The sequence below is a fragment of the Gobio gobio genome, assembly GCF_949357685.1.
Source record: "Gobio gobio genome assembly, chromosome: 12".
Classification (NCBI taxonomy): domain Eukaryota; kingdom Metazoa; phylum Chordata; class Actinopteri; order Cypriniformes; family Gobionidae; genus Gobio; species Gobio gobio.
Genome location: NC_137105.1, coordinates 51,533,942 through 51,545,700, shown reverse-complemented (window position 1 = coordinate 51,545,700; position 11,759 = coordinate 51,533,942). Strand labels below are relative to the sequence as shown.

The 11,759-nt window shown below is 41.9% G+C and overlaps 1 protein-coding gene across 1 annotated transcript in view; it reads right to left on the bottom strand.

Annotated features, from left to right (window-relative positions):
* The window catches only part of scara5 (scavenger receptor class A, member 5 (putative)), a 39,982-nt gene that overhangs the window by 572 nt on the left and 27,651 nt on the right, over positions 1-11,759 (bottom strand). Inside the window, exons 6-10 of the mRNA XM_079831154.1 lie at positions 11,041-11,121; positions 9,469-9,576; positions 5,265-5,330; positions 576-764; positions 1-230 (exon numbers count right to left, since the gene is read on the bottom strand). The exon at positions 1-230 is cut by the window's left edge and continues 572 nt beyond it. Coding sequence (XP_079687280.1) covers positions 97-230; positions 576-764; positions 5,265-5,330; positions 9,469-9,576; positions 11,041-11,121 — 578 coding nt within the window. The 3' untranslated portion in view covers positions 1-96. The remainder of the gene's footprint in view (positions 231-575; positions 765-5,264; positions 5,331-9,468; positions 9,577-11,040; positions 11,122-11,759) is intronic.

Genomic DNA, 11,759 nt, shown 5'->3' with positions numbered 1-11,759 from the left:
ACAGTCAAGTTCATAAGTGTAGAGGAACACAATACGGCTTCCTCAGAGCTTGCAGTAAATCATCCACACTTAGACGTTAATTGTCCATTCTACAGGCTATATGTTACAGGTCACTCCTGCATCTTCTACATGACCACAGTTGGTTTTTCCCCATCCTGAGAACTTGCACTGGTGAATAGAGTCTTCAATACCAACACAAGCAACGTCATCCATCCAGATTAACCCAGAGCCTAAAAGAGAAAGCAAGCTGTCAAAAATGTCATACATCTTTTCAATCTTTATGGTGGCCATGCATTTTACAAATGTTCTACAATACATTCACTATATTGCCAAAAGTATTGGGACGCCGGATACTGGAAGTGGAAGCGATTGGGAACAACAGCAACTCAGCCACGAAGTGAAATCACAGATTAAGAATGGGATGGCATTAAAGCTCATGTGCATGTAAAGGCAGGCGTCCCAAAACTTTTGGCAATATAGTGTATAAGAAGTTCATACACTGTCTCGCAATTAATTAGTGCAGTAAATCTTTGCAAGCATGTCTGTTGCTACCTTAACCTTGTAGTGACTCTGACCTTGTCCAAAACGGCCTGTTTTGTGGATTTCTTTGGCACCACGGTACCCCAGCATCCGGCACACGACGTCTCCATCTTTTAAGTCCCAAACATCATCGCACACTGTTCCCCATCGAAGCTCGTGGAACACTTCCACTCGACCCTCGTGAGGCCCGGAGCCGTTGACAAGCCTTACCAGAGTTTCTTCCACTGAAACAGACATTTAGGCGTCTATAACCCCTTCCTGCCAACCACCGGCAGCATTTTTTATCATTTAAACAAAACATTCATGACTCCCAGAATATTTTGTTGCATGAATATCTGAACATGCAATATACACAGCAAAACAACAGCCAGAAATAAATGTAAAATATAAAAAAAGTTGAGGGTCAAGAGCTCAACTAAAGCAAACCCGATCACCATAATGGAGACTATTTCATTCAGCTATTCTGCTTTTTAATAGCAGGTGTTCATCACTAATGCCCAATCATCACTCAGTTAATCACTTAATTATCTCATTAACTTTATCACTGCTCAAGTTACTTTTAACACTCTTTAATGTGGACGCGAATAAACACTGAGGAGTGTTAATTTAACACTGTGGTTTTTGCTGTGTATCAAAAAAAAAGAACAGAGCCTTCACTTAAAAAAAAACGCCTTCTTTTTTATCAACACTTCAATGTGGGTAAGTTTAAAATAAAAAATTTTTAAAAGCAAAATTTTGAGAAAAATTGGAGAAAATATTGTGCATAAGCAATGCTTATATCGCTTGTTTCTGCTTCTTCTTTTCTTGTTATTCTGGACTCATGCAGAAGATGTGTAATAACGCACCCAACCGTATAATAATACCGGAAAATTATGTCAATGGCTGGGAAGAGTTGTGTACATATACATATATTGTGTACAGAATATACATATATTGTAATTGTGCAAAGCTTTAAACAGAACATTGCAGGATGGGATGGAGGACTAAGTGTTTGATGCGTCAAGTGTTTGTCAGCTCGTGGAATAGTTACGCACTCAACCTAGAGCTAAACCTCTATTCATTTTCATCCAAGTCCGTTGGTCCCGAGTTCAGCTCATCGATAAACACTACAGCTCCTCTTGAGACGGCGATAAACACTACAGCTCTTCTTGAGGCGGCGATAAACACTACAGCTCTTCTTGAGGCGGCGATAAACACTACAGCTCTTCTTGAGGCGGCGATAAACACTACAGCTCTTCCTGAGGCGGCGATAAACACTACAGCTCTTCCTGAGGCGGCGATAAACACTACAGCTCTTCCTGAGGTGGCGATAAACACTACAGCTCTTCCTGAGGCGGCGATAAACACTACAGCTCCTCTTGAGGCGGCGATAAACACTACAGCTCTTCCTGAGGCGGTGATAAACACTACAGCTCTTCCTGAGGCGGCGATAAACACTACAGCTCTTCTTGAGGCGGCGATAAACACTACGGCTCTTCTTGAGGCGGCGATAAACACTACGGCTCTTCTTGAGGCGGCGATAAACACTACGGCTCTTCTTGAGGCGGCGATAAACACTACGGCTCTTCTTGAGGCGGCGATAAACACTACGGCTCTTCTTGAGGCGGAGATAAACACTACAGCTCTTCCTGAGGCGGAGATAAACACTACAGCTCTTCTTGAGGCGGAGATAAACACTACAGCTCTTCCTGAGGCGGCGATAAACACTACAGCTCTTCTTGAGGCGGCGATAAACACTACAGCTCTTCCTGAGGCGGAGATAAACACTACAGCTCTTCTTGAGGCGGCGATAAACACTACAGCTCTTCTTGAGGCGGCGATAAACACTACAGCTCTTCCTGAGGCGGCGATAAACACTACGGCTCTTCTTGAGGCGGTGATAATCACTACAGCTCTTCTTGAGGCGGCGATAAACACTACGGCTCTTCTTGAGGCGGCGATAAACACTACAGCTCTTCCTGAGGCGGCGATAAACACTACAGCTCTTCTTGAGGCGGCGATAAACACTACGGCTCTTCTTGAGGCGGCGATAAACACTACGGCTCTTCTTGAGGCGGCGATAAACACTACGGCTCTTCTTGAGGCGGCGATAAACACTACGGCTCTTCCTGAGGCGGCGATAAACACTACTGCTCTTCTTGAGGCGGCGATAAACACTACGGCTCTTCTTGAGGCGGCGATAAACACTACGGCTCTTCTTGAGGCGGCGATAAACACTACGGCTCTTCCTGAGGCGGCGATAAACACTACGGCTCTTCTTGAGGCGGCGATAAACACTACGGCTCTTCTTGAGGCGGCGATAAACACTACGGCTCTTCTTGAGGCGGCGATAAACACTACGGCTCTTCTTGAGGCGGCGATAAACACTACAGCTCTTCCTGAGACGCTCTTCTTGAGGCGGCGATAAACACTACAGCTCTTCCTGAGGCGGCGATAAACACTACAGCTCTTCCTGAGGCGGCGATAAACACTACAGCTCTTCTTGAGGCGGCGATAAACACTACAGCTCTTCTTGAGGCGGCGATAAACACTACAGCTCTTCTTGAGGCGGCGATAAACACTACAGCTCTTCCTGAGGCGGCGATAAACACTACGGCTCTTCCTGAGGCGGAGATAAACACTACAGCTCTTCCTGAGGCGGAGATAAACACTACAGCTCTTCCTGAGACGCTCTTCTTGAGGCGGCGATAAACACTACAGCTCTTCCTGAGGCGGAGATAAACACTACAGCTCTTCTTGAGACGCTCTTCTTGAGGCGGCGATAAACACTACAGCTCTTCTTGAGGCGGCGATGAATGCTAAGGATCTGCTGACACAGTTCTACTCGTCGTCATTGAGTCTGTCCTGTGTTCATCTATAACTGTCTGGTTTGGTTCAGCTACCAAATGAGAAGACTACAATGGACAGCTCCCTTTGTTCTGTTCCTCTCAGTCACTTTAAGTAATGCAGTTGTCCCACAATTGATTTTGTGCTTTACATGATCTTGAAGTGTTCAAACTATAGGATGTGCAAATTAAAAAACAAGTCGCCAACTACCAACATTGAGATAATGTTTTATACTCTCCAACGCTTCAATATCACCCTTGGCTTGATTTACAGCTTTTTTTTACTGCTATCCAAGACAGACGATTGGTCCCATATGTAGGGTTTGAGACATATTCTATGAGTTAAAAACCTTAACCTGTGATCAGAAAAGATGATTTTGATTGCGTTGTCAGACTGGTGCAGCTTTCACACAGTTGTTTTAGTCATTGGTGTCGGGGTCAGATGATAAGAGCAAGTTCATGCAGAGAGATTTTAATGTTTAAGTTCAACCTTTCATGACATTAATGCAGAACACACTGAGTACTGTAGATCAATGAGATGGTACAGTCAGAAAATATCTCGTAAATATGTTACAGCTGTGTGACTCCTGGCAGCAAACACACACCCACAGCTGATTAAAGCCATGTGCATGGGCCATTAGAAGGGCGTGCTCAGAGACAGAGTTTAAGAAAATAAGTATAGAGAACGAAACACTGAATTATAATCAAGAGGTTAATGGTACAGAAAGTGGACAGCTGCTTGAAAGACAGTGTACATTAAATAAAACTCAGTCTCAGTGATTGCTCACTGCATTGCAGAGTCTGTCAATAAACCTTTTTCTTTAGATGAGTAAAATCTGTGCAGAACCAAATCACAGTGAAATGCATGCCCTGATGTTTGCCAAAAAGGTACACCGCAAAAAATGCTTTTCTTATTTAGTATTTTTGTCTTGTTTCCAGTCTAAATGTCTAAAAATTATTAAATCAAGATGATTTTATTAGATGAGTTAAATGGCATAAGATATGTTTTCTTGTTTTCCGGGAAATAAAATCAACATTTTTAAAACCAGCATGGGGTAAGAAAAATAATACTGTTTCTCTTTGGGACATTTTTTTTTTAGAAAATGTACTAGCAGTTAATTAGCAGGTAGGATCTCTAATAAGCTTATAAGAGCATTTCCTATTTAGATTTTGTCTTTTGCATAGTATAAAAGGCATGTTTACACAATGTCAGTTGCCCCTAAATGTCACAAATCACAAAGAAATCACTTTTTCCCCTCTCCAAACTAAGCCACTGAACATTCAGCCAATGTGAGCCAATATTCAAAGGTTATGTGCTTAATAAATCAGACGATCTGTGAAGAAGCCCGTTAGCAACATATTTAAACCATGCAGCTTTATAGACAGTACATACATTTGATTGTTGCCTCTGGCTTGGCGTGCTCAGTTGGGGACACAAAATTTTTAATAAAAATAAATCAATCTAATTAATAAACTAAATTAACCATTTAAACTAAATTACTGATCTAATTATTGATCTAAAGTCCACACTGTCACTTGATGATAATTGAAATGAACTGATGACATCAGCGTTTTTTCCAGAATGGCTACACAGCTGAATAAAATGATGCTGCATTATTTTCCTGTTTAACACTGTAAAGCTGCTTTGAAACAATCTACATTGTTAAAAGCGCTATATAAATAAAGTTGACTTGACTTGATTGTCATCAAATTTAGTTATTGATGGCAGTTTTGAAAATTGTTGCACGGGCGTAATCAAGGGGGCAAGTGGACAGGGTGGAAAATGGTCATATATTGAATGTTTTGAATAAAAATACTTTCACAAAACACAATTTGTAGAAGAAACACATCAATACACTGTTACTGCATGTTTATTTTCTGCATGAATCAAATGTTCACCTGTTTTCCCTCCTTTGTCTCCTCGCTCTCCCTTCTCTCCTTTCTGTCCTCTTTCTCCTCTCACACCTGCAGGTCAAGCAGAGAGTTAGATGTTTACTAACCAGTACAATTCTTTAGAATTCATTCTTTTGTGATCAGGGGAATCCGAAAACCAGGTCCATCGGGAGAACCGGGAGAATGGAGTGGAAGCAGCCAGGCAAAACTACTGATCTATTCAGGACTTCAAGTGCAAGTCAGTTTCATCTGTAATTGTAAAGTATTGTAGTAGTTTTGTCTTTGTTTACTTACTTAGTTAAGCATTAAACTGCTAGCAACTGTTAGTAAAAAATATAAAACCAAGGGAAAAATATTACTCATGCAATGACAATTCAGCATTAGGATTTTTCTATAGTAACCGTTCCCTGATTGAGGGACGCAAATTCCACCCACCAATTCTTATTGGACTTTTCTCAAAGTATTTGGGTCTCCCAAGTGCGACCTCTAGTGTCAGTACATCGAGCCAACGTCAAGGTGACCCCAATTCCAAGTGTTTCAGTGAATTCTGGTATTAGTGGTGAAATAAATAATAATCTGCATGTGTAATAACTGTGGTTTCTAGTGCCATTAGAGGTCAGATTCAATTTGGATCCGGGGTACATACACAGCAAAAACCCCAGTGTTAATTTAACACTCCTCAGAGTTTTATTTGAGTCCACACTCAAGAGTGTTAAAAGTAACTCTGAAGCAGTGTTAAAGTTAATGAGATAATTAAGTGATTAATTGAGTGATCAGTGAGCATTAGTGATGAACACCTGATGTTAACAAGAATCACTGAAGGAAAGAGTCACCATGAGTGCGTTCAATTCAACAGGGTCCCTACACATTGTTCACTGCTCCCTACTCTGAGCACGGTATATCAGCTGAAGTGGACTTCGCTGACAATAATCACTCATTTGGAACGCCCTGCAACGTCATCAAAGAAAGGCAAAGACGGGGTCGAGTAGATTATGATATAACATAAATAAATATTGTAATTTGCTTTACATTCAAATTTAAAACCAAATAATAAGTATATACATTTACAAAACACATAGTATGTATCTAAAAAATATAATCAAAACATTAGTTTTATTAGTTTTCATATAAGTTGTATTGACTATGAACACATTTGAAGCTGCACCTGTCATTCAATATGAAAATACATTTTGATTTGGTTAACTATGTATAAATGTATTCTTAATCAATGGTCTTTGTAGTGGATCATCTCGTGCGCTTTCTTTCCCAAGCGCAGCTGCATGGTAAACTTTCCTCAGGTAAATAAAGTAAAATATAAAAAAATATAGCCGTCAGCTGCTTCTCAACACTTTTAATTTGTTTACATATTCATAAAATATAATATGCAAATGTAACCGTTATTGCCATAACCATTCATAAATACTCTAGTTTGTATAATAACTATGAATATTCAAATACTAAACTCCTATGTCGCAGAGCTGTTTAAAAACTCTTCCCTCGGCTCTGCTCCATCGTTAGTTCTGACAGGTGATGCGACGCTCAATGACAGTTGGGTGATTTTCACTCTCCACTTCCTGTGAAGTGATGTATCGATGTTCCCTTCTTCCCTACGCCGTTTGCAGTGCTCTTCGAACTGAACATGTTCGCTCCCTTTGGATTGGAATCTCACTTGAGATGGAGGAATACCCTCTGAAGTCCACTTCGCAGTCCACTTACGGTCGAATGGAACGCACCCCGTGTTTAGTGTTTGCTTTAGTTGAGCTTTTGACCCTTTATTTTTAAAATTAGATTGTAGATTAGATTGTGTCTGGCTGTTCTAACTAAGTTATTGCCCCCAGACAAGCCAAGAGGAAATATGACCAGGTGTTATTGGTTAGGCTTTGATCTGGATTACTAAACTCACTTAGAGCCTCATCTCGGAGTTAGGTTTACTTTATTGATTACAGCAGCCCTGTACACATTAAAATGCAGCATTTTCAATACGTTTTCTACATTTTTCTGAAAGTGGTTCTAATCAAGAAACTTTGAACTACTCTATCATTTAGACATAAAGTTCATAAAGTCGTCATGACACATTCATAATTATTAAGAACATGTAGAGTAAAGGATGTCTAGTTTAAACATTTTGTGCATAATCTCATGATGTAACATCACAGGGCTACTGTAATCAATAATGTAAAATTAACACATCACCCATTTATTTAGAGATTGGTCTTAGAATGGTATCAGTTAATCAGGTCACTATATGATGATTATGTCAAAATTTAACCATCATCTGAAGACATTTTCTCTGTGTATTTTCTTTTCGACAACAAATGTGTTTTTATAAACACAGCACAGTTAAAGCAGCCAGAAAAAAACATTGTTTTAAAAGTCAAAGTCAAGAGCTCAACTAACACAGTGAATATACTTGTTAACATCAGGTGTTCATCACTAATGCTCAATCATCACTTAATTATTTCATAAACTTTAACGCTGCTTCAGAGTTACTTTTAACACCTTTGAGAGTGTTTATTTAACGCTGGGGGTTTTGCTGTGACAAGCGGCCTGTGTCCGACCCATCAGCAATTTTGTGTGGCCTGTGTCATGCTACAGTAATTAGCATGAAAATATTAGGCAGTGTGATTTTAATTTCACATCATTCAAATGTAGTGTCACTCCTGACACTTTGCGGTGCGTTAAGTAGCCTCTTAATAGCATGAAAACGATCCATTTCAAAATGATATGCAGAATATATGTCAGTCGTCCACAGCCACAGATCTCACTCTTCTGGGCTGTACTAGTCAGCAGCATACTTGGCCAAATCACACTGATCTCTCCCAGCTGTTTGTCACATGCTGTGAAAACATGACGCATCTAATGCAACGGACCACAACCAGTGCGGTCACACATCTTGTGAGGCCCATGGTCGCATTGGATGTAAGTGAGGATGATTCGATTACTAAAACAAGGTTCTACGGTCCAATAAACACCGGAATGAGGCAATGAAAATAGGAGGAATAAGTGGATTGTTTTGGTGGAAGTTGAGGAAAGATGAAGAGCGAGTGGGGGGATGGTGTGGTGTTCTGGAGAACATTAGGGGAAATCATTATATGTTTTGGAAGGTGTTTAAGGAGCAGCGCATGTTCAGAGAATGACATCAGTGGGTTGAAGTTTGAGCTCAGACTGAAATACAGAGTGAAAATAGGAACAAAGAAGTAAAGCCTGAAGTCAGCTCGCTCTGTTACCAGCACAGAACCTCACACCCTGTCCAAACCAAGTGTCCAGTGACAAGTGTCTGTTGTGCGACATGACACTAATTAATGAGAACATATTTGATGCTCTATGTAGAGTAAAGGATGTCTATAGACATACCATCTAGCTTAGCATTCTCATTCATCTCAGTCGGAGTTTACAATTTAAAATCTTCCATGTTTGCTCATTGCTTTTAGTCAAACACCTGAACCTGAAGGTCATGAAACTAATGATTCCAGAGCTGAAAGAAAATTACACCATTACATTGTGTTTGAAACTACAAGAATACACACAGTCCCCTTCACTTGTTACTATATGGAGTTGTGACATCAAATGCAGAATACAAGGGAAAAAAAACTCATCACTTTTACGCTTTTAGGAACCCCCTAAAAAGAACAAGGAGATACCACAAAAATAGAAACTCAGGGCCAGCTTGCTCCAGCACAAACCCTCTTTTGGCATTAAAACTACTGAGGATCGACTAAACACACGCAGTGAAACATTAGCGCTGAAAGGCGTGGACAGGGTTATTTCTGCGGCTGATCTTATTGCATATGCATTTGTAGGAGTTTCTCTTTCAGACGCAGTATTTATGGGAGGAGAGTATTTACATGAATCACACAAAGTGATTTACTATGAGTATTTTCTGAGTTAATCTCACTAAAATAGTTAAACTAATGTGTGTGTGTATGTACACAGGTACAGTATATGTGGTTTATAAGGACACAAAGGTTTATAATGACATGGGTATTACAACGTAAACATGGTTTGTGAGGACACTTCCTGTGTTCTCGTAAACCAAATGGCTTTAAAAAAAACACTAAACAGTTCAGAAATGTTCAAAAAATGCAGAAAGTTGTGTGTGATGGGCAGGTTTAGGGGTAAGATACAAACCATTACGTCTACGGAGAGTCCCCGTAAATCACATATTCAAGTGTGTGTGTGTGTGTGTGTGTTTGTCAATGTAATGTCTAACCTTTGGGTCCCTCAGGCCCAATATTTCCTTTTTCTCCATTGTGTCCATCCTGCCCACCTTGTCCTGCCAGTCCACGAGGACCCTGAATGCCCTTTTCTCCTGACAAGCCTGACCACAAAGAAAAAAAACATTTCTTTAGGATATACAGTCTTGCTCAATATTTCAGTTGAAGATGCTGGAAAACTGACGGATTTGAGGATTTTTCTGAACGTTGGGAAGTTTAACTGATCAGGACAAACAACAGACTCAAGAACAACCATCACAAAACACACACACACACACACACACACACACACACAGCCGTGGATCATCAGGGAACGACACACACACACACACACACACACAGCCATGGATCATCAGGGAACGACACACACACACACACACACACACACACACATAGCCGTGGATCATCAGGGAACGACACACACACACACACACACACACACACACACACACAGCCGTGGATCATCAGGGAACGACACACACACACACACAGCATGTGGATGATCAGAGGTCATGTGACCGCTGGACTGAGAGAGAGCATGTGGATGATCAGAGGTCATGTGACCGCTGGACTGAGAGTGAGCATGTGGATGATCAGAGGTCATGTGACCGCTGGACTGAGAGAGAGCATGTGGATGATCAGAGGTCATGTGACCGCTGGACTGAGAGTGAGCATGTGGATGATCAGAGGTCATGTGACCGCTGGACTGAGAGAGAGCATGTGGATGATCAGAGGTCATGTGACCGCTGGACTGAGAGAGAGCATGTGGACGATCAGAGGTCATGTGACCGCTGGACTGAGAGAGAGCATGTGGATGATCAGAGGTCATGTGACCGCTGGACTGAGAGTGAGCATGTGGATGATCAGAGGTCATGTGACCGCTGGACTGAGAGAGAGCATGTGGATGATCAGAGGTCATGTGACCGCTGGACTGAGAGTGAGCATGTGGATGATCAGAGGTCATGTGACCGCTGGACTGAGAGTGAGCATGTGGATGATCAGAGGTCATGTGACCGCTGGACTGAGAGAGAGCATGTGGATGATCAGAGGTCATGTGACTGCTGGACTGAGAGTGAGCATGTGGATGATCAGAGGTCATGTGACCGCTGGACTGAGAGTGAGCATGTGGATGATCAGAGGTCATGTGACCGCTGGACTGAGAGTGAGCATGTGGATGATCAGAGGTCATGTGACCGCTGGACAGAGAGTGAGCATGTGGATGATCAGAGGTCATGTGACCGCTGGACTGAGAGTGAGCATGTGGATGATCAGAGGTCATGTGACCGCTGGACTGAGAGTGAGCATGTGGATGATCAGAGGTCATGTGACCGCTGGACTGAGAGAGAGCATGTGGATGATCAGAGGTCATGTGACCGCTGGACTGAGAGAGAGCATGTGGATGATCAGAGGTCATGTGACCGCTGGACTGAGAGAGAGAGAGCATGTTGACGATCAGAGGTCATGTGACCGCTGGACTGAGAGTGAGCATGTGGATGATCGTCCAGCTGGTCAGTCAGCGGCTGCTGGTCATGTGATCGGCTGTGTGTTGTGTGATTGGTGCACTTCACCTCTTATTCCCGTCAAACCAGGAAGTCCAGCCGGTCCCAGGGGCCCTACATCACCCTTCTCACCCTTTGGTCCTGGTGGTCCTAAAACAGATCAACAACATTTAACAATTAAAACAGAAGCGTAAACAAACGTTTCATTATTGGCTCCTGAGGGTTTTTTTTATTTATAGTAATCTCTTCATAGGTTGATTCCCCCAAAAGTGTAATTCCTGTGAGTCTGCGATGGCTTTAAATCACTGTTTGTTTTCGCATCACAAGCAGCCCTGACACAGGGAGACTCATTCAACCAATCGTGTGAGTTTGGGGGCGGGACTGTTCGTTTGTCCGACCAATGGCAAATGAGGGAAGTGTCACGGCCAAATCCTCGATGTTAAATCAACAGTGTTCGTGTTTATATGTTCAGGGAATAACACTGAAGCACTTAATTAAAGTGGGATCCGTCTACAAGTGAAGACTAACCAAGCAGAGTCACTGAAGAGACGGGAAACAACACAAACACGGCAGCCATGAGGTCAAAAACCAACAGAAAATACAAGAGCTGGATATCATTCCAGACTGAATACTTTAAACTCCCAAAATACACTTCAGGTTAGCTATAAAACACGGGGAGCTGAGCAACACTGAACACAATGACGAGCTATATACACGGTCATAATGTTATGCCTGATCTATGATGGTAGTTTAACAAACTCAGGGTTACAGGATTAGTTTTGAGTTGA